Genomic DNA, 23,788 nt, shown 5'->3' with positions numbered 1-23,788 from the left:
CTCGAGCACTCCGTTCTGCCACCTCTGGTCTTTTGGCCCTCCCACCCCTACTGGAGGGCAGCTCCCGCTCAGCCCAGTCCAAGCTCTTCTCTGCTCTGGCACCCCAATGTTGGAACCAGCTTCCCCCTGAAGCTAGGTCAGCAGAGTCCCTGCCCATCTTCCCAAAAAATGTAGAACCCTACCTTTTTAAAGAGTATCTTTAATAATCGCACAGCACCCCCCTTCCATCCCCTTCTCACCTGACCCTCCCCACATAGAAAAACAACAAAAACAAGTACCGGAGTGTGGTAGGCCTTTATTACGCAAGCCCAAAACCAAGTGCCAGGACCAGGGTTGAAACATTTTGTAGGGGGGTAATTCCACGGTAACAGAATTGCGCTGAGACTCAGATTTTACACTGGATTCCAAAGTTTAACAAACCATACACATCTATGCACAAGGACTACTTTTAACAATTTACACTGAACATTTTACAAAAACACACTTACTGGAAGAACTGTGCAGGTGCAAAGTTTGGTAACAGAATTTCATTAAAATCGCCCTCAGTTCTTTATATGACCACAATTAAGATTCAAAGATGTCTGCAGAAAGAATAGGGTGTCAGCTATGACATAACAACTTGAGTTTGAAAAAAATCTATTTATAAGTTAAATGGATTTACACCTGTTAACGGAATTTCATCATGGGTCCCTGATCTGTACTACACAGAAATGCATAATTATGGATATGAATGTCATTCTGTTGATGGTGATGTATCCTAAATAGGTAGACCAAAGGTAGAAATATGCAATATCCTTCTTTGCATACTTGGGTATTATTCTACACACTGGCTATTATTTTAATGAGCTACACCACCAAATCTGGTTGGTCCGGACCAAATCTGAACCAATCATAGAATACAGTAGAGTACAGTACAGAACGGTACAGTACAGTATGAAAATGTATGCACTCACTAACTGTAAGTCGCTCTGGATAAGAGCGTCTGCTAAATGACTAAAATGTAAAAAAATTTAGAACAGTAGAGTTCAGTACAGTACAGTCAAGTAGAGTATAGTATAGTTCAGTACATTATAGTTCAGTACATTAGTGTAATCAACTTGTGTGCTCTACTGTGTACTGTACTGAACTCTACTTTTCTTCACTGTACTGAACTATACTGTACTCTATCTACTGTGCAGTAATGTACTGAACTATACTTTTCTTTAATGGATTCTACTGTACTGTCCAAACTTGTGAAACACTATGTTTGGGTCAAATGAAGGCCTGTCCAGACGTCTGTGGACGTTGAAATCAAGGCTGGTCTGGACCGGACCAAAAAACATCTGTGGGCAATGAAATCAAGGCCAGGGCGCAATGAACCAAATTTTAACTACTTTTTACGTCCATGGACGTCCGATGCTCAGTGGGTGAGGAGGCTGGTTACAGTAAATGGAAAGAGAGGGTACTCATGGGTAGGTGTCAGTAAAAGCAGGAAGAGGTTACGAGAGAGAGGAAAGAGGAGCGAGCGAGAGAGAGATGTCCAGACTTTTCACTCTTGCTTTGGCCACTAGACAGAAAGAAACCAGTTATCAGCTGAACATAACAGTATGCCAGTGGAAGGGAGGACTGTAGCAGGTAACCCAACTGTGGTTTGTGACTACTATGATTTCCAATTGTAGCCAATTCAATTGCAGAAATTCTGTTACCGATTTGGTAACAGAATTTCGAGTTTTAATCCCTTAATAATTCATAAACAAAATTGATATAAGTAAAAACTATCACTAATTGATAGTTCTACCTTTACTTGTTACTTCTGGAAGGAGTAACAAGTAAAGGAGAGAAATTTGAAAATATCTTAAAGATATGTAGGTTTTTGGTAACGGAATTTCAAGGCAAAAGGCAATGTTTCTTAAACTTACAGAAGGCAGACATTTTTTTCCTAAACTCAATTGTTGCTATTACTTGGCAGGGGTCTTTACTTCAACATCATTATATTTTGATGCATTTCTAATACATTTTAAGACTTTTTCTGGTAGATGTTTTCTAAGACCCCTTTTCCATCTGACAAGAAATCAAAGCGTTTGTTATTCCTAATTTTTACGATGGGAAATGGTTTAAACATTTCTATATGCATTCATTTCTCAAAAATATAGACTCTTAGCTTTTATTTGACACCCAATTTGACATGCTCCTATGAACATCATATGTTGGTGCTCATGGGTCCTTTTACATGGAAATGACCAGGTTTGTTTAACTTGGGAGCAGCAAACATTCCCCATCTCTTCCCTGTTGGCCATCCCTGTAGTCCTCTGAGTATTCACTCTCCAGCTCAGACCTCAACTTCTCGTCTATAGAACCTGGTCAATGGACTTCAGCACCTGTAGGGAGCAGGGGCCGCTGGGAGATGTAGTTTTCTCTGTGGACAGAGTCTGTGGGGTCAGGGGTCAGATAGCCATCAGGTGTTTCTTCATTGGGTAGATGTCTCAAGTCAGTTCTTTTCTATTTGTCTCAGACGGGAATCATGTCTTTTCTGATTGGATAGATGTCCCAGGTCAGGCCGTTCCCATAGGGGGCATGTCCAGAGGGCAGGAGGACTCGCGTCAGCCAATGACTGGAGAGAGAAGAGAGGCAGAGGTTACCACAACTAAATACAATATAATATTTATTAATAGTGTTTTATTTCTGACCACAACAGTCACAAAAATATCTGCGCGTTAAATATCTGCACAGATCAACAGATCTTCACACTGCTTGGTGACAAGCATCTAACTAACCTTCTCTTCTCCACACCAAAGAAGACTTTCCAGTTGTTCAGTCTGCCATAGTTAAATGGGTTCTTGTACACCTGGGAGAAAGAGGAGAATACAGTTTGAATAGCTTGTGTCCACCAACTGTAAGAGTAGTTGTGTGTGTGTGTGTGTGTCCTCACCTTGCCACGTTTGGCCATGCGTTCAGTCTCCTTGTTGTTGATGTGTCTCTCTATGCTGGTCTCTCCTCGGGATATCAGCACTGCGTGCCAGATAGTCAGCCCCCCCAGAGCTACAGCCACAGTGCTAAAATGACCAATCACTGTTTTTTAGGACAAACAGCCAATGACAACACACACGGTACTGTGAGGCTGAGGTTCTATCATCACGGGGAAATAATGTGCTTTTAAATTGGAACTTTAAAAAAACATATATATATATATATTTTTTTTTAAGGTGCACTATGCAGAAATCACTCCGCCATTTCCTTTTTTTTCCCCCGCCTAATTTCAGTTAATGTGACAAAACAAGCAGGTATAGTGTAGATAATCATTGTAGCATCTAAACCACTGTGAAAAATATTTTCCATAACCAAAAATATTATTTTTTCAGCTGTTTGAAACTGGTGTACAAAACCGAAAGTAGAAGACACAAAAACTAAACGGGAAGAACAGGAAGCATAGAAATAGCTCACATAGAACGTATCTACTGCTTCTTAGACTTGCTTTCAATGAGAATGACAGATCTATATCTACCATTTCTATGTGAATATGGTCAGGTCACCCAAAAAGTTACATATTGCAGCTTTAAAGATCACTGTGGTAAACTAATTAAAATACAGTAATAATAACAGTAATATTGTGAAGTAGATCTCACCTGGTTAACACCCACATGTAGATGATACTCTTGTGGAACATCTTGTCTCTGAACGTGTAGGGAGGAGGAGGGGTCTGGTAGGTGCTCTGATTGATAACAACATACAGAGGTCATACAAACACCTAAACAGGAAAACATATCCTAGTCGGGACCCAGAGGTTGTGCTTAAGTCACCGGTTTTATGAGTATGCAATAATAAGCATAATACAAGATCAAAGATCGTATTAACAATATCACTCTTTAAATCTAAGTCATCCATTGAACTGCCATCACTAAGAACAAGAAAGTAACTACGAGAAGCAGAATGACGTGGAAGGGGCAGGGTGTGTGTGTACTACCTGCCCAGGAGGTAAGATTCCTATGAGTTGCCCCATCCCTGTCACCGGGACACCTGATTTATCCAAGTCCATGTGTTTGAAGCGCTATGTGGACAATACAAAAACACACACACAGACAACCAAGCGTTAGGAGACAAACAGAAGAAACACTTCAAGAGTTAAAACTGAACACAGAGATGGTTAAAGTAGACCATGACCCTCTCAACAATAGAAGCCCCACAATGGAGGAGATAGCAGATCAGCAGACTCAGGTCTCTCTCAAAGAGTTTGTAAGCGTGTGTGTGTGTACCTCTATAGCACTATAAGCATCTAGGAAGAGGTTCCGGCCACTGATGCTGCAGTAGACACAGCCCAGGGTCATGGAGAGACAGAAGCAGAAGAAATAGCGCTGGTTAAAATGGCCGACACAGTTATTCAGCCACGCTGGGGGGAACAGTAGTTAAGGAGAAAACCAAAAACACTAACACCCATCCTCAAAATAGTACACATTGTCAAGTGTTGTAATTTTTTATATCCTGTGATTTTGTCTTCATTCTTGTGCCTAACAGACATTCTTGTAAAAGATGTAGCTACTCTCCAACTCCATTTAAAGGATACGACAATGATGATCCATTTTCAGAATGCACCTGTGAAGTAGAAGATGTCATGTTAACGTTGGCCATCTACAACGCTACCATACTGTAGCAGGGTTATGAGTTCTAATCGAGTAAGTAAAAGTATAAGTTATTCCCGTACCACTGGCCCAGGGTCAGATATTTCCTCACACTATTGGTTATGGTTAGGATAGGGGATAGGGTCATCTGATCATAGATCTGTGGTTAGGGGCAACTTGAGTTTGTCTTACGTGTTGCAGATGCCACAGTGGTGAGTCCTGGCTGGTTTGGGGATGATACACTTCTTACACACGGACACAAACGGAATGTCATTCTTTACCTGGAATAAACACAACACATAGATCTCTATTACACCTGTGTGTGTGTGTGTGTGTATATGTGTGTGTATAAAGTACCAGTCAAAAGTTTGGACACATCTACTCATTCCAGGGTTTTTCTTTATTTTTACTATTTTCTACATTGTAAAATAATAGTGAAGACATCAAAACTATGAAATAACACATATGGAAGTCACCCAAAAAGTGTTAAGTCATGTAGTAACCCAAAAAGTGTTAAACAAATCAAAATATATTTTATATTTGAGATTCTTCAAAGTAGCCACCCTTTGCCTTGATGACAGCTTTGCACAATCTTGGCATTCTCTCAACCAGCTTCATGAGGTAGTCACCTGGAATGCATTTCAATTAACAGGTGTACTTTGTTAAAAGTTAATTTGTGAATTTCTTTCCTTCTTAATGCATTTGAGGCAATCAGTTGTGTTGTGACAAGGTAGGGTTGGTATACAGAAGATAGCCCTATTTGGTAAAAGACCAAGTCCATATTATGGAAAGAACAGCTCAAATAAGCAAAGAGAAACGACAGTCCATCGTTACTTTAAGACATGAAGGTCAGTCAATCCGGAAAATGTCAAGAACTTTGAAAGTTTCTTCAAGTGCAGTCGCAAAAACCATCAAGTGCTATGATGAAACTGGCTCTCATGAGGACCGCCACAGGAAAGGAAGACCCAGAGTTACCTCTGCTGCAGAGGATAAGTTCATTAGAGTTACCAGCCTCAGAAATTGCAGCCCAAATAAATGCTTCACAGAGTTCAAGTAACAGACACAATTCAACATCAACTGTTCAGAGGAGACTGCAGGAATCAGGCCTTCATGGTCGAATTGCTGCAAAGAAACCACTACCAAAGGACACCAATAAGAAGAAGATACTTTCTTGGGCCAAGAAACACGAGCAATGGACATTAGACCGGTGGAAATTTGTCCTTTGGTTTGATGAGTCCAAATTTGAGATGTTTGGTTCCAACCGCAATGTCTTTGTGAGACGCAGAGTAGGTAAACGGATGATCTCCGCATGTGTGATTCCCACCGTGAAGCACGGTGGAGGAGGTGTGATGGTGCTTTGCTGGTGACACTGTCTGTGATTTATTTAGAATTCAAGGCACACTTAACCAGCATGGCTACCACAGCATTCTGCAACGATACGCCATCCCATCTGGTTTGCGCTTAGTGGGACTATCATTTGTTTTTCAACAGGACAATGACCCAACACACCTCCAGGCTGTGTAAGGGCTATTTTACCAAGAAGGAGAGTGATGGAGTGCTGCATCAGATGACCTGGCCTCCACAATCCCCCGACCTCAACCCAATTGAGATGGTTTGGGATGAGTTGGACCGCAGAGTGAAGGAAAAGCAGCCAACAAGTGCTCAGCATATGTGGGAACTCCTTCAAGACTGTTGGAAAAGCATTCCAGGTGAAGCTGGTTGAGAGAATGCAAAGAGTGTGCAAAGCTGTCATCAAGGCAAAGGGTGGCTACTTTGAAGAATCTCAAATATAAAATATATTTTGATTTGTTTAACACTTTTTGGGTTACCACATGACTTAACACTTTTTGGGTTACTTCCATATGTGTTATTTCAAAGTTTTGATGTCTTCACTATTATTTTACAATGTAGAAAATAGTAAAAATAAAGAAAAACCCTGGAATGAGTAGGTGTCCAAACTTTTGACTGGTACTGTGTGTGTGTGTGTGTGTGTGTGTGTGTGTGTGTGTGTCTGTCTGCACCGTAGGGGGGTATCCTGGGGCGGTCTTGGTGGCTTTATAGTAGTGGAAGACGATCATGACGAGGTTCCAGTGTCCATAACCGATGTGCCAGACTATCCAGGGTGGAGAGTAGGTGTTGAGGATCAGGGGCAGCAGACCCACATAGGCTATCAGCAGGATAGAACTGGTCAATATCACTACCAGACACACAAACACCTGGAGAGATGGAGAAAGAGAGAGAAGGGAGAGAGAGAGAGAGAAGAGAGAGCGAGAGAGAGAGAGGGAGGGTAATTAAAGACATGATCCGGAACTTTGGCGACTACTTAGTATTTTTTAAACCGCCCGCTTTGGGCTGGATGTGTCAATGTGTAGTTCATACATGCATAATCTATGAGCATAATTAGTCTTACCTCAATTAATCACGAAATCCCTAGTTTGAAAACAACTGTTTTTCTGAAAGATGTGCTGTACCATTTTCCCTACATTTGCCCCCAGATGGGCCCACCCCCTAGCAATTTGATTTCAACCAATGAGCTTCCGCCCATCGCCATATAAGTGACAGCTAGCAAGAGGTATATCATGCACCCACAGCAGAGCAAGAGAGAGCGCAATGACGTGGTGCACATATCTGCACATAATTTGACGGAGTATGCCATTTTCAGGGACTACTTTTGGCTCGTGAGCGCTACTTTCAGAACTACTGGCTAAAAAGTATACAAAAGAACCAGAGAATCTCTTTAAGTGAAGGATACATTGTTTCATGAGCAGGAACATCTGTACAACTATCTATCTCTCTTTCTCTGACACACACACTTACCGCCCCGAACCAGCGGGTGAGTAGGTCCACCATCCAGAAGATGGGTTCCATCAGTGAGTCCATGACGACATCAGAGTTGGTGAGGGAGTTGTAACAGAGGGAGTTAACCATCAGTCTGAGGTAGACCCATCTCTGCCTCACACACAGCGGTAGTCTGCTGTTGTTGCCATTGCTGTAGCGCCACCATCTGGCACACACGCGCAACCGCATCCAGCGCAGCAGCACCAGCAGGAAGGTGGGGCACGGCCGCATTCTACTCCTGAAACACACACACAGGGATGAAGGTATACACACACACACACACAAACAGGCCTGAACAATACTATATGTACTACACAGAGCTACAAAGACCACTTGGGTGTAAGGAATGGTATTGGTTCCGGGTTCAGGCCTACTCCTTCTCTGGGCTTCGGCTGGACGTAGCAATTATTCCTTCCAGTTCTCTGCTGCCAATGACTGGAACAAATTGCAAAAATCTCTGAAGCTGGAGACACTTATCTCCCTTACTAACTTTAAGCATCAGTTGTCAGAGCACCTTACCGATCACTGCACCTGTACACAGCCCATCTGAAATTAGCCCGCCCAACTACCTCATCCCTATATTGTTATTTATTTTGCTCATCTGTACCCCAGTATCTCTATTTGCACATCATCTCTTGCACATCATTCCAGTGTTAATACTAAATTGTAATTATTTTGCACTATAGCCTATTTTATTGCCTTACCTCCATAACTTGCTAAATTTGCACACTGTATATTAATTGTATTTCTGTTGTATTTTTTTTTTTTTTTTTTTTTTTTTTTTTTTTTTTACCCCATATGTAACTCTGTGTTGTTGTTTTTATCGCACTGCTTTGCTTTATCTTGGCCAGGTCGCAGTTGTAAATGAGAACTTGTTCTCAACTGGTTTACCTGGTTAAATAAAGGTGAAATAAATAAAATAAAATAAAAAATTATGACGTTGGGATCTATGTTCCGACATTCCCCTGGCTCCCTGGGAATAACGGCATATGTTGGACCTGCCGGCTGGCCCTTCTGCCTACCCATAATTCCAATTTAGGATTAGATTAAACAGTCCAAATGAAAGGGGACTCAGTAAAGGGATCATGTGGAAACAGGCCAAATTGACATTTATAAATCACCGGCCCAATCCCAAATCGATCCCTAGATCCTACGTCCAATGCACTTGAGGACATCTGAGATAATTTGATAGGTCAAAGCAATATGGTGAAACTTCCACCTAGCCTATCAGAGAGCAAGTTGGTCCTATTACCAAATTGCTATCACCTGTCAAATCATCTCAGACAAGTGCATAGGGTAGATTTGGGATTGAACCACCAACTGCTAGGCCTACTGCAGTAAAAAAAAAAAAAATCCTGACACTTAATTTACGGCAACTCTACTCTTGCTATTCTGCATTCCAACCGCGCTAACAATGTAAATACATGTCCTTAAAGATGGACATCAGGTGAAGCCATTCAAGCCAATGAGAACTCCGATATAAAGTTTGTTTTTCAAAGTTGCCGAAATGCCACGTGCGTCCACTTATATCAGTGCATTCATAACAACCTAACCATCAGGAAACTTTTATATTCGATCAAATAAGCCTTGCGTAGAAAATTAGCAATTACATTTGTTGTTGCAAAGATTCCTCACATTGTGGTCTTATTTTCGTGGCAACATTTTGGGCGGAGTAAACCCTCTCGCCTCTTCCTCTGATTTCAATCAAGGGATATGAGCAGGGCGGAGCACAAGAGTGAGTGTGACACAGCCAATAATGACAGATTCCTAAAGAATGGAGCTAGCTACATTGTTGCAATACTATCCAGATGTTCTTAAAGGCCCAATGAAGCCATTTTTTAAAAATCTCAATATCAAATAATTTCTGGGTAACAAGTAAGTACCTTACTGTGATTGTTCTCAATCAAAATGGTCAAAAAGTAACAAAAATAGCTTCTTTGCAAGAGCCATTTCTCAAGAAATAATTTTACTAGGACTGACTGGGAGTGGTCTGAGTGGGGTGGGGAAAACTGAAAACTAGTGGTTATTGGCAGAGAGGTTTAGAATGGAGGTTTAAGAATGACAAGCTGTAAATGCATATTAACCAATACATATGGCATAGCCTACACATATAGCATACCTAGCAACACAATATTCTCTAAAAACAGTTGTACAATGTGCTCTGCAATAAGATATCCAGAGTTTGATTTCTAAACCAGATGAGTTCTCAAATAGCAGCTGCCCAATACCATGGTGGGCATGCATAATGTTGGATGCATTAGAATATAAGGTATGGAGAATGATAAAAGAGCCTGTAGGATTATAGAGAAATCAGTTGGGAAATGAATGTTTTAGTTTCAAATACTAAATGTTCAGTGAATGTGAGTATATTAGGTGGTTTAAAATCAGCGGTTCTCCACGGTTTTGAATGGGTCACAGGTGTCTGAGTTTTAAAAAAATGCACTGAACAAAAATATAAATGCAACATGTAAAGTGCTGGTCCCATCTTTCATGAGCTGAAATAAAAGATCCCAGAAATATTCCATACGCACAAAAAGCTTATTTATCTCAAATTTGTTTACATCCCTGTTAGTGAGCATTTTATCCTTTGTCAAGATAATCCATCCCCCTGACAGGTGTGGAATATCAAGAAGCTGATTAAACAGCATGATCATTACACAGGTGCACCTAGTGCTGGGGACAATAAAAGGCCACTAATATGTACAGTTTTGTCACACAACTCAATGCCACAGATGCATGCTTCATCCAAGATGGCGTAGTAGTGCAGTTCTGTTTTTGTCGTGTGTCTGTAAATAGCCTGTAAATACCCTGTTTTTTTGTATTTTTCGTACATATTTCCCTATCAGACTTTTCATCCTTCTACAAAATATACTTTCCTGCAACCCGCCTCACTCAATGTGGAACGGATTCTATTATTGACTTACCTTTTATCTAGAATCTCCAGTTGAAACTAGCTAGCCAGCTAACTAGCTACTTGCTATTAGCCACAGTTAGCGGTATTTCACCCAGAACATTGGATTTTTTTTTCTGCGGGATTAATTTTAATCACTGGACATTAATCACCGGATCGCAACTAGCTAGCCGCAACCGAATGGATGTTGCTGTCTGGCTAATCACCACTGCCCCCGATGCAAGCATCAGTTAGCCTCGAGCTAGCCTAGATCCAGGCTCATATCTACCTCTAGGTGTACCGGACGGGAGTAGCCAGCTAACTAGCTACTTGCTATCAGCTACCGTTAGTGGTTTTTCACCATTGTCCGTGGCCTGCACCACTCACCAGCCAGCTCAAGTCTGGACTATTATTCGGCCAGTCTGCACAGCGCGTTATCGACCCAGAACATATCAGTTTTTCTGCCGGAATCACTGAATCACTGGACCTTTAACTCCGGATTCATCGCTACCAGCTAGCTGCAACAAAATGGACGCTGTGGTCTGGCTAATCATCCTGAGCTAGGCCCATCTCCCGGCTATCTACCTCTCTGTCAACCGGACGGGACCACCTAGTGTTGACACGGAGCCCCGCCGATCCTACACGACTGGTCTGCCGACGAAATCGTCTGATGTGGTTACGACGTCGACCACGAAGATCCCATCTGCTAGCCCCGGCCCGCTAGCACACGCTAGCCGTGGCCTCTTACTCGCTAGTGCTTTAGCAGCCTCCGAACTATCCTATTGCTGTTCACCGGACCTTATGATAACTCAGCTATACAGCTGATGTCTGCTGGACTGTTCCTTTTTACGGTACTACATCCTGTTTATGTTTAGCCTCAGCCCAAACATGGTTAGCTTATTGTTGTTTCGGTTATTTCTAATTGTACTATTTCACTGTAGATCCCCCAGCCCAGCTAAACCTGCCTTAGATAGCTCCTTTGTCCCACCCCCCATACACGCCGAGACCGACTCAATTGGTGCCTCCAGTGATGCTATCTCTTTCATTGTTACCCAACGCTTAGGTTTACCTCCACTTTACTCATATCCTTCCATATCCTTGTCTGTACATAATGCCCTGAATCTTTTCTACAACACCCGGAAATCTGCCCCCTTTATTCTATGTACCCAACGCACTAGAAGACCAGTTCTTAAAGCTTTTAGCCGTATCCTTATTCTAGTCCTCCTCTGTTCCTCTGGTGATGTAGAGGCTAACCCAGGCCCTGCAGCCCTCAGTATCACTCCTACTCCCCAGGCGCTATCATTTGCTGACTTCTGTAATCGTAAAAGTCTTGGTTTCTTGCACGTAAATATCAGAAGTCTACTTCCTAAGTTTGAGTTATTCACTGCGTTAGCACACTCCGCCAACCCTGATGTTCTAGCAGTGTCTGAATCCTGGCTCAGGAAGGCCACCAAAAATTCTGAAATTTCCATCTCCAACTATAACATTTTCCGTCTAGATAGAACTGCCAAAGGGGGTGGAGTTGCAATCTACTGTAGAGATAGAGCTAGCTGTAGAGCTCTATCATACTATCCAGGTCTGTGCCCAAACAGTTTGAGCTTCTACTTCTAAAAATCCACCTTTCCAGAAATAAGTCTCTCACTGTTGCCGCTTGCTACAGACCCCCCTCAGCCCCCAGCTGTGCCCTGTGAATATGTGAATTGATTGCCCCCCATTTATCCTCAGAGTTCGTACTGATTGGTGACCTAAATTGGGATATGCGTAATACCCCGGCCATCCTACAATCCAAACTAGATGCCCTCAATCTCACGCAAATTATCAACGAACCTACCAGGTACAACCCTAAATCTGTAAACATGGGTACCCTCATAGATATCATCCTGACTAACATACCCTCTAAATACACCTCAGCTGTCTTCAACCAGGATCTCAGCGATCACTGCCTTATTGCCTGCGTCCGTAACGGGTCCGCGGTCAAACGACCACCCCTCATCACTGTCAAACGCTCCCTAAAACACTTTAGCGAGTAGGCCTTCCTAATTGACCTGGCCCAGGTATCCTGGATGGATATAGATCTCATTCCGTCAGTAGAGGATGCCTGGTTGTTCCTTAAAAGTAATTTCCTCTCAATCTTAAATAAACATGCCCCATTCAAAAAATACAGAACTAAGAACCGATTTAGCCCCTGGTTCTCCTCAGACTTGACTGCCCTTGACCAGCACAAAAACATCCTGTGGCGTACTGCATTAGCATCAAATAGCCCCCGTGATATGTAACTTTTCAGGGAAGTTAGGAACCAATATACACAAGCAGTCAGGAAAGCAAAGGCTAACTTTTTCAGACAGAAATTTGCATCCTGTAGCACTAATTCCAAAAAGTTTTGGGACACTGTAAAGTCCATGGAGAATAAGAGCACTTCCTCCCAGTTGCCCACTGCACTGAGGCTAGGAAACACTATCACCACCGATAAATCTACAATAATCGAGAATTTCAACAAGCATTTTGCTACAGCTGGCCATGCTTTCCATCTGGCTACCACTACCCCGGCCACCAACTCTGCACCCTCCGCTGCAACTTGCCCATGCCCCCCCCCTGCTTCTCCTTCACACAAATTCAGACAGCTGATGTTCTGAAAGAGCTGCAAAATCTGGACCCCTACAAATCAGCTGGGCTAGACAATCTGGACCCTTTCTTTCTAAAACTAGCCGCCGAAATTGTCGCAACCCCTATTACTAGTCTGTTCAACCTCTCTTTCATAACGTCTGAGATCCCCAAAGATTGGAAAGCTGCCGCGGTCATCCCCCTCTTCAAAGGGGGTGACACTCTAGATCCAAACTGCTACAGACCTATATCCATCCAGCCCTGCCTTTCAAAAGTATTTGAAAGCCAAGTTAACAAACAGATCACCGACCATTTCGAATACCACCGTACCTTCTCCGCTATGCAATCCGGTTTCCGAGCTGGTCATGGGTACACTTCAGCCACACTCAAGGTCCTAAACGATATTATAACCGTGATTGATAATAGACAGTACTGTGCAGCCGTCTTCATCGACCTGGCCAAGGCTTTCGACTCTGTCAACCACCGCATTCTTATTGGCAGACTAAATAGCCTTGGTTTCTCAAATGACTGCCTCGCCTGGTTCACCAACTACTTCTCAGATAGAGTTCAGTGTGTCAAATCGGAGGGCCTGTTGTCTGGACCTATGGCAGTCTCTATGGGGGTGCCACAGGGTTCAATTCTTGGGCCGACACTTTTCTCTGTGTATATCAATGATGTCGCTCTTGCTGCTGGTGACTCTCAGATCCACCTCTACGTAGACGACACCATTTTGTATACATCTGGCCCTTCATTGGACACTGTGTTAACAAACCTCCAAACAAGCTTCAATGCCATACAACACTCCTTCAGTAGCCTCCAACTGCTCTTAAACACTAGTAAAACTAAATGCATGCTTTTCAATCGAACGCTGCTGGCACCCGCCCACCCGACTAGAATCACCACTCTCGACGGGTCTGACCTAGAGTATGTGGACAACTACACATACCTAGGTGTCTGGTTAGACTGTAAACTCTCCTTCCAGACTCACATTAAGAATCTCCAATCCAAAGTTAAATCTAGAATCGGCTTCCTATTTCGCAACAAAGCCTCCTTCACTCATGCTGCCAAACATGCCCTCGTAAAACTGACTATCCTACCGATCCTTGACTTCGGCGATGTCATTTACAAAATAGCCTCCAACACTCTACTCAGCAAACTGGATGTAGTCTATCACAGTGCCATCCGTTTTGTCTCCAAAGCCCCATACACTACCCACCACTGTGACCTGTACGCTCTTGTTGGCTGGTCCTCACTACATGTTCGTCGTCAAACCCACTGGCTCCAGGCCATCTATAAATCACTGCTAGGCAAATCCCCGCCTTATCTTAGCTCATTGGTCACCATAGCAGCACCCACCCGTAGTCTGCGCTCCAGCAGGTATATCTCACTGGTCATTCCCAAAGCCAACACCTCCTTTGGCCGCCATTCCTTCCAGTTCTCTGCTGCCAATGACTGGAACGAATTGCAAAAATCTCTGAAGCTGGAGACTCTTATCTCCCTCACTAACTTTAAGCATCAGTTGTCAGAGCACCTTACCGATCACTGCACCTGTACACAGCCCATCTGAAATTAGCCCACCCAACTACCTCATCCCTATATTGTTATTTATTTTGCTCTTTTGCACCCCAGTATCTCTATTTGCACATAATCTCTTGCACATCTAGCATTCCAGTGTTAATACTATTGTAATTATTTTGCACTATAGCCTATTTATTGCTTTACCTCCATAACTTGCTACATTTGCACCACTGTATATATATTTTCTGTTGTATTTTTGACTTTATGTTTTTTTTACCCTATGTAACTCTGTGTTGTTTTTATCGCACTGCTTTGCTTTATCTTGGCCAGGTCGCAGTTGTAAATGAGAACTTGTTCTCAACTGGCTTACCTGGTTAAATAAAGGTGAAATTTAAAATTTTTAAAAATGCTGACTGCAGGAATATCCACCAGAGCTGTTGCCAGTTAATTTAATGTTAATTTCTCTACCATAAGCTGCCTCCAACGTCATTTTAGAGAATTTGACAGTACGTCCAACCTGCCTCACAACCGCAGCCTTAATTGATTAAATAGTTTTTTTGCCCCCTTATCAATCTACACACAATACCAAATAATGACAAAGCAAAAACAGTATTCATTTTTTTGCACATTTATAAAAAATCTGAAATATCACATTTACATAAGTATTCAGACCCTTTACTCAGTACTTTGTTAAGCACCTTTGGCAGCGATTACAGCCTTGAGTCTTCCTGGGTATGACACTACAAGCTTGGCCCACCTGTATTTGGGGAGTTTCTCCCTTTCTTCTCTGTAGATCCTCTCAAGCTCTGTCAGGTTATTACATTACATTTAAGTAATTCAGCAGATGCTCTTATCCAGAGCGACTTACAGTTAGTGAGTGCATACATTTGTCATACTGGCCCCCCGTGGGGAGCGTCACTGCACAGCTATTTTCAGGTCTCTCCAGAGATGTTAGATCGGGTTCAAGTCTGGGCTCTGGCTGGGCCACTCAAGGACATTCAGAGAATTGTCCCGAAGCCACTCCAGCGTTGTCCTGTTGGAAGGTGAACCGCTCTGGAGCAGGTTTCATCAAGGATCTCTCTATACCTTGCTCCGCTCATCTTTCCCTCGATCCTGACTAGTCTCCCAGTCCCTGCCGTTGAAAATATCCCCACAGCATGATACTGCCACCACCATGCTTCACCGTAGGGATGGTGCCAGGTTTCCTCCAGACGTGACGCTTTGCATTCAGGCCAAAGAGTTCAATATTGGTTTCATCAGACCAGATAATCTTGTTTCTCATGGTCTGAGAGTCCTTTAGGTGCCTTCTGGAAAACTCCAAGTGGGCTGTCATGTGCCTTTTACTGAGGAGGTGCTTCCGTCTGGCCCCTCTACCATAAAGGCCTGATTGGTGGAGTGCTGCAGAGATGGTTGTCCTTCTGGAAGGTTCTCCCATCTCCACAGAGGAACTCTGGAGCTCTGTCACAGTGACCATCAGGTTCTTGGTCACCTCCCTGACCAAGGCCCTTCTCCCCTGATTGCTCAGTTTGGCCGGGCGGCCAGCTCTAGGAAGAGTCTTGGTGGTTCCAAACTTCTTCCATTTAAGAATGATGGAGGCCACTGTGTTCTTGCGGATCTTCAATGCTGCAGACATGTTTTAGTACCCTTCCCAAGATCTGTGCCTCGACACAATCCTGTCTCGGAGCTCTAAGGACAATTCCTTCAACCTCTAGCTTGGTTTTTGCTCTGACATGTAATGTCAACAGTGGGACCTTATATTGACAGGTCTTTCCAAATCATGTCCAATCAATTGAATTGACTACAGGTGACCTCCAATCAAGTTGTAGAAACATCTCAAGGATGATCAATGGAAACCGGATGCACCTGAGCTCAATTTCGAGTCTCATAGCAAAGGGTCTGAATACTTATGTAAATAAGGTATTTGTTTTTTACTTTCAATTAATTTGCAAAAATCTCTAAAAACCGGTTTTCGCTTTGTCATTATGGGGTATTGTGTGTACATTGATAAGGAACACAATTAATTTAATCAATTTTACAATAAGGCTGTAACGTAACAAAATGTGGAAAAAGTAAAGGGGTTAGAATACGTTCCGAATGCACTGTATAATTAAAACATTATATTGCGCATAAATCAACTCAGTAGGTTCGGCGCTACCCAAGCCTATAGCTTGGATCTCCAAATGTCATCCCCGCAAATGTATAACAATAATATATTTAGCTAGGCTGAACCCTAGGCACTCAAAAAAAAATGGGTTGGAGAGCCTTTACGCATGAAAGAAAGAAAACGGTGGTTTGATTCATTCTGAAAATTGCCACATACAGTTCTTCAACCCATGGTAATGTTGGAAAATTAGTGTACATAGAATTATAATAGGAAAAATAGTGTACAATAGTAGGCTATACCCTCGTCTATTGCCTGCACTAACCATGGAACTGTGTGATGACACGGCCAAGTATTGCGCCATGCGTCGGGTTCAAATTCTTATGGCTTGGTCTGCACTCCGCTCCATAACGATTTAATTAGCCTAAATGTCTTTTTTTATATTATCAACCGTTACTAATGATCCTCAGCAACAACCACACAGCAGTGACAGCGTTTACAGAGGAAGCAAATTAAGGTCAACGAAACAAAGTAATTAAATGGAATGATAATGTAGGCTATACCAATTGAAGGGAACTAACAGTAAATTGGCAGTTGAATATGTGTGCTTATTAGGCCTACTGACGGTCGATACTGATAGTGGCTAATATTTAACATGATAGAAGTAGGAAACATAGAAAGTCGGGGTAGCCTATAATTAAGACATTCGAGAGTGCCCATCCCTGCAAGTTAAAAGGCTGTACAATTTCAATTCTGCATAATGGCACAGAATTTCATAAACTTTACATGTTATGCTTTAGTTTGCTGCCATATGAATGGTTTCATATTTGTCTCTGGCGATTATAAGGTAAAATAGATCTAAAACAACTAATTGTATTTACAATTCCCTTATCCAAACAGATTACTAATTTACCTAGCTGTTGTAATTTACAGTGCATGAAGAATGGTGTTATTTCTATTAGATAAAACAAAGTAGATTATTTTTTCACTTGGAACCGGTAGGATCGCTAGGCCTTATTCATGGTTTCCTCGTGCGTAAAGGTGGTGGCATTAAGTCAAGGTCAGAATACAGTGTATCTGTAGACACACCTCCGCCATACCTTCATTTAGTCCACCCCAAAACGAATAGCGGGTGAATAGCACGCTGTACTTTTTTTTTTAAGGATGCCATTCTCATGCTTAAGTTCAATGTCAGAATACGCAAAGAGAGAAAAGGAGCGCCCTCTCTTTCTCCTCTTCGATGGGCACAAGAGCCACATGGACCCAGAGGTGCTCGCGGCGGCACTTTATTTTTTTATATATTTTTTCACCTTTATTTTACCAGGTAAGCCAGTTGAGAACAAGTTCTCATTTACAACTGCGACCTGGCCAAGATAAAGCAAAGCAGTGCGATAAAAACAACAACACAGAGTTACATATGGGGTAAAACAAAACATAAAGTCAAAAATACAACAAAATATATATATATAGTGTGTGCAAATGTAGCAAGTTATGGAGGTAAGGCAATAAATAGGCTATAGTGCAAAATAATTACAATTAGTATTAACACTGGAATGATAGATGTGCAAGAGATGATGTGCAAATAGAGATACTGGGGTACAAATGAGCAAAATAAATAACAATATAGGGATGAGGTAGTTGGGCGGGCTAATTTCAGATGGGCTGTGTACAGGTGCAGTGATCGGTAAGGTGCTCTGACAACTGATGCTTAAAGTTAGTGAGGGAGATAAGAGTCTCCAGCTTCAGAGATTTTTGCAGTTCGTTCCAGTCATTGGCAGCAGAGAACTGGAAGGAATGGCGGCCAATGGAGGTGTTGGCTTTGGGGATGACCAGTGAGATATACCTGCTGGAGCGCATACTACGGGTGGGTGTTGCTATGGTGACCAATGAGCTAAGATAAGGCAGGGATTTGCCTAGCAGTGATTTATAGATGGCCTGGAGCCAGTGGGTTTGGCGATGAATATGTAGTGAAGACCAGCCAACAAGAGCGTACAGGTCACAGTGGTGGGTAGTATATGGGGCTTTGGAGACAAAACGGATGGCACTGTGATAGACTACATCCAATTTGCTGAGTAGAGTGTTGGAGGCTATTTTGTAAATAACATCGCCGAAGTCAAGGATCGGTAGGATAGTCAGTTTTACGAGGGCATGTTTGGCAGCATGAGTGAAGGAGGCTTTGCCTGCTCACTGAAGTGTTTTAGGGAGCGTTTGACAGTGATGAGGGGTGGTCGTTTGACCGCGGACCCGTTACGGACGCAGGCAATAAGGCAGTGATCGCTGAGATCCTGGTTGAAGACAGCAGAGGTGTATTTAGAGGGTAAGTTAGTCAGGATGATATCTATGAGGGTACCCATGTTTACAGATTTAGGGTTGTAACTGGTAGGTTGGTTGATAATTTGTGTGAGATTGAGGGCATATAGTTTAGATTGTAGGATGGCCGGGGTGTTAAGCATATCCCAATTTAAGTCACCAAGCAGTACGAACTCTGAGGATAGATGGGGGGCAATCAATTCACATATGTCCAGGGCACAGCTGGGGGCTGAGGGGGGTCTGTAGCAAGCGGCAACAGTGAGAGATTTATTTCTGGAAAGGTGGATTTTTAGAAGTAGGAGCTCAAACTGTTTGGGCAAAGACCTGGATAGTATGATAGAGGTCTGCAGGCTAACTCCACCCCCTTTGGCAGTTCTATCTAGACGGAAAATGTTATAGTTGGGGATGGAAATTTCAGAATTGTTGGTGGCCTTCCTAAGCCAGGATTCAGACACTGCTAGAACATCAGGGTTGGTGGAGTGTGCTAACGCAGTGAATAACTCAAACTTAGGAAGGAGGCTTCTGATATTTACGTGCAATAACCCAAGGCTTTTACGGTTACAGAAGTCAACAAATGATAGCTCCTGGGGAGTAGGAGTGATACTGGGGGCTGCAGGGCCTGGGTTAGCCTCTACATCACCAGAGGAACAGAGGAGGAGTAGAATAAGGATACGACTAAAGGCTTTTTTGAACTGGTCTTCTAGTGCGTTGGGTACAGAGAATAAAGGGGGCAGATTTCCGGGCGTTGTAGAAAAGATTCAGGGCATTATGTACAGAAAAGGATATGGAAGGATATGAGTACAGTTGAGGTAAACCTAAGCGTTGGGTAACAATGAAAGAGATAGCATCACTGGAGGCACCAATTGAGCCGGTCTCGGCGCGTATGGGGGGAGGGCAATAAATAGGCCATCGTGCAAAATAATTACAATTAGTATTAACACTGGAACGATACATGTGCAAGAGATGATGTGCAAATAGAGATACTGGGGTACAAATGAGCAAAATAAATAACAATATAGGGATGAGGTAGTTGGGCGGGCTAATTTCAGATGGGCTGTGTACAGGTGCAGTGATCGGTAAGGTGCTCTGACAACTGATGCTTAAAGTTAGTGAGGGAGATAAGAGTCTCCAGCTTCAGAGATTTTTGCAGTTTGTTCCAGTCATTGGCAGCAGAGAACTGGAAGGAATGGCGGCCAATGGAGGTGTTGGCTTTGGGGATGACCAGTGAGATATACCTGCTGGAGCGCATACTACGGGTGGGTGTTGCTATGGTGACCAATGAGCTAAGATAAGGCAGGGATTTGCCTAGCAGTGATTTATAGATGGCCTGGAGCCAGTGGGTTTGGCGATGAATATGTAGTGAAGACCAGCCAACAAGAGCGTACAGGTCACAGTGGTGGGTAGTATATGGGGCTTTGGAGACAAAACGGATGGCACTGTGATAGACTACATCCAATTTGCTGAGTAGAGTGTTGGAGGCTATTTTGTAAATGACATCGCCGAAGTCAAGGATCGGTAGGATAGTCAGTTTTACGAGGGCATGTTTGGCAGCATGAGTGAAGGAGGCTTTGCCTGCTCACTGAAGTGTTTTAGGGAGCGTTTGACAGTGATGAGGGGTGGTCGTTTGACCGCGGACCCGTTACGGACGCAGGCAATAAGGCAGTGATCGCTGAGATCCTGGTTGAAGACAGCGGAGGTGTATTTAGAGGGTAAGTTAGTCAGGATGATATCTATGAGGGTGCCCATGTTTACGAATTTAGGGTTGTACCTGGTAGGTTCCTTGATAATTTGTGTGAGATTGAGGGCATCTAGTTTGGATTGTAGGATGGCCGGGGTGTTAAGCATATCCCAGTTTAGGTCACCAAGCAGTACGAACTCTGAGGATAGATGGGGGCAACCAATTCACATATGGTGTCCAGGGCACAGCTGGGGGCTGAGGGGGGTCTGTAGCAAGCAGCAACAGTGAGAGACTTATTTCTGGAAAGGTGGATTTTTAGAAGTAGGAGCTCAAACTGTTTGGGCACAGACCTGGATAGTATGATAGAGCTCTGCAGGCTCTCTCTACAGTAGATTGCAACTCCAACCCATTTGGCAGTTCTATCTAGACGGAAAATGTTGTAGTTGGGGATGGACATTTCTGAATTTTTGGTGGCCTTCCTAAGCCAGGATTCAGACACTGCTAGAACATCAGGGTTGGCGGAGTCTGCTAACGCAGTGAATAACTCAAACTTAGGAAGGAGGCTTCTGATGTTAATGTGCAGAAAACCAAGGCTTTTATGGTTACAGAAGTCAACAAATGATAGCTCCTGGGGAGTAGGAGTGATACTGGGGGCTGCAGGGCCTGGGTTATCCTCTACATCACCAGAGGAAGACTAGAATAAGGATATGGCTAAATGCTTTAAGAACTGGTCTTCTAGTGCGTTGGGTACAGAGAATAAAGGGGGCAGATTTCCAGGCGTTGTAGAATAGATTCAGGGCATTATGTACAGACAAGGATATAATAATAATAATAATAATATGCCATTTGGAAGGATATGAGTACAGTGGAGGTAAACCTAAGCGTTGGGTAACAATGAAAGAGATAGCATCACTGGAGGCACCGATTGAGCCGGTCTCGGCGTGTATGGGGGGTGGAACAAAGGAGCTATTTGAGGCAGTTTGAGAGGGACTTGGGGTTCTACAGTGAAATTGTATAACAAGAACTAACTGGAACAGCAATAGTCAAGGCATATTGACATGGGAGAGAGGCATAAAGCAATCACAGGTGTTATTAGAGAGAGCTAAGAAAACAGCTGGTAATGGCAATGAAAGTTTGGGCTGAGGCTAAACAGATAAACAGGACAGGGTACCGTGTATAGGAACAGTCCAGCAGGCATCAGCTGTGCAGCTGAGTGATCATAAGGTCCAGTGAACAGCAATATGTGAGTCAGAGAGCAGTTCGAATTGGTGCTACAGCACAGCGAGCAGGAAGTACGGCTGTTGTTTGCATGTGCTAGCGGGCCAGGGCTAGCAGATGGATCTTCGTGGTCGTCGCAACGGGAAGCCTGTTGAAACCACAGACGATTACGTCGGCAGACCAGTCATGATGGATCGGCGGGGCTCCGTGTCTACTCTAGGAGGTCCCGTCCGGTTGACAGAGAGGTAGATAGCCGGGAGATGTGCCTGACTCGAGGCTAGCTCAAGGCTGATTAGCCAACAACAACATCCATTTGGTTGCAGCTAGCTAGTTGCGATGATCCGGTGTTAAAGGTCCAGTGATTCAGTGATTCCGGCAGAAAATCCAATATGTTCTGGGTCGATAACGCGCTGTGCAGACAGTGCAAACTGGCCGATAATAGTCCAGGCTAGAGCTGGCTGGTAGGTAGTGCAGGCCACGGACAATGGTGAAAAAACGCTAACGGTGGCTAATAGCAAGTAGCTAGGTAGCTGGCTATTCCCGTCCGGTAGACAAAGAGGTAGATAGCCGGGATATGGGCCTGGCTCGAGGCTAGCTCAAGGCTAACTGGTGCTTGCTTCGGGGGCAGAGGTGATTAGCCTACAGCAACATCCATTCGGTTGCGGCTAGCTAGTTGCGATCCAGTGTTAAGGTCCAGTGATTCAGTTATTCCAGCAGAAAATCAGATGTTCTGTGTGAAAACCGCTAACGGTGGCTAATAGCAAGTAGCTAGTTAGCTGGCTAGCTAGTTTCAGCTGGAGATTCTAGATAAAAGGTGAGTAAATAATAGAATCCGTTCCATATTGAGTGAGTGAGGCGGGTTGCAGGAAAGTATATTTAGTAGAAGGATGAAAAGTGTGATAGGGAAATATATACGTAAAATACAACAAAAAAAATACAAAAAACAGGCAATTTACACAGACACCAACAGAGAACACGAGCGCACTGCTACGCCATCTTGGAACTAGAAGGGAAGGGGTTATACTTCTTTGTCTTCCACCACACTGCACCCATGTCCTGCAGCCACTGGACGTGGCATACTTTGGCCCTTTAAAGAATTTGCCAGAGTATTCCGCTACCCGTACCAGAGCTGCAAGGACATGCCTATGTGGTGGAAGGGTTTAAGAAGTGTGGCCTCTTCCCTTTTGACCACGCCTCTTCTTCTGTGGGGTTTATCGGCAATGGTATGGTGCATTACCGCCACCTACTGTACTAAAGCGCCCCCCGCCTGTGTACCGGAGTCCTATCTTAAAAATGGACCAATATAAGTATAAAGAGGGGTTCCTGCAGATGCAGGAATGCCCAAATGCAGGAACCGCAGTTGCACCCTTTTCCTCCAGCTAGTGAACATAAAAGTAAGTATTTTGGGGGGGAAATGTAATAATTGACATTGCCAACAAACGGAAATGTGTTCGGCCGAAATAAATATACACAATATGTAATAACCAGCTCCTCCCTCGGCAGTGATCGATCATCTCGAAAACTAAAGCAGATAGTTTATGGCCCACCACCTAATCCCCCTCTTTATTAAACCATCTGCCAGTGCCATAGAAAGAATCAAGCTTTTTTGTGATACAATGTTATATGTTTATGACGACGGACTGAAGGCTGTTTATAAAGATAACTAAACAATAATATGCATACATTCATATCAATTTAAACGCTGACATCTTCCTCAACCTTCTCTCTTCCTCACCGCCCTGTCTGCAAAAGATCATCAGTTGAAATGAAAGGACCACTGGCACTGACCAGCAGTGTCATGAGCTACCAGTAACATAGCGTTTTATGCTGCTTTCTAGCTACCATTGCACAAATACACAATGTATTTACTCACTTTTTTAGGATCGCACGGCACCCGCGATAAATGTGTTATCTCTGTCCATTATACCGATTTGAAGAAGGTTTTAATTATCCGGAGGCGAATAATTGAAAGAGAGATACACTGGCGCGAGCTTCGTTTAGCACAAACGCTTCTCCTTTACTGCGCAGACTCAGTGCTGCAA

General features: G+C 43.4%; 1 protein-coding gene across 1 annotated transcript; it reads right to left on the bottom strand.

The window, feature by feature from the left end:
* Positions 1 to 278: 278 nt before the first annotated feature.
* On the bottom strand, positions 279 to 23,778 carry zdhhc16a (zDHHC palmitoyltransferase 16a). The gene is made up of 11 exons (XM_084157201.1): positions 23,620 to 23,778; positions 7,410 to 7,668; positions 6,614 to 6,808; positions 4,785 to 4,873; positions 4,538 to 4,566; positions 4,230 to 4,363; positions 3,941 to 4,024; positions 3,603 to 3,688; positions 2,909 to 3,032; positions 2,754 to 2,824; positions 279 to 2,590 (listed from the first exon to the last, which is right to left on the bottom strand). Exons 2-11 carry the CDS (start codon positions 7,659 to 7,661, stop codon positions 2,488 to 2,490), a joined length of 1,167 nt encoding a protein of 388 aa, XP_084013327.1. The 5' UTR covers positions 7,662 to 7,668; positions 23,620 to 23,778; the 3' UTR covers positions 279 to 2,487.
* Between the last annotated feature and the right edge of the window lie 10 nt (positions 23,779 to 23,788).

This window comes from Coregonus lavaretus (genome assembly GCF_964263955.1).
Source record: "Coregonus lavaretus genome assembly, chromosome: 1".
In the NCBI taxonomy this organism is placed as follows: Eukaryota; Metazoa; Chordata; class Actinopteri; order Salmoniformes; family Salmonidae; genus Coregonus; species Coregonus lavaretus.
This window is presented reverse-complemented; position numbering and strand designations above follow the sequence as displayed.

Bases quoted from the DNA above. Each gene is read 5' to 3' on its own strand.
- zdhhc16a (XM_084157201.1), bottom strand. From the start codon at position 7,661: ATGCGGCCGTGCCCCACCTTCCTGCTGGTGCTGCTGCGCTGGATGCGG. The intron at 4,874-6,613 runs GTGCAGACAGAC...TGTTTATTCCAG, and splicing joins CCCCAGGATACCCCCCTACG to GTAAAGAATGACATTCCGTT. The intron at 2,825-2,908 runs GTGAGGACACAC...TCTTTCTCCCAG, and splicing joins GCATGGCCAAACGTGGCAAG to GTGTACAAGAACCCATTTAA.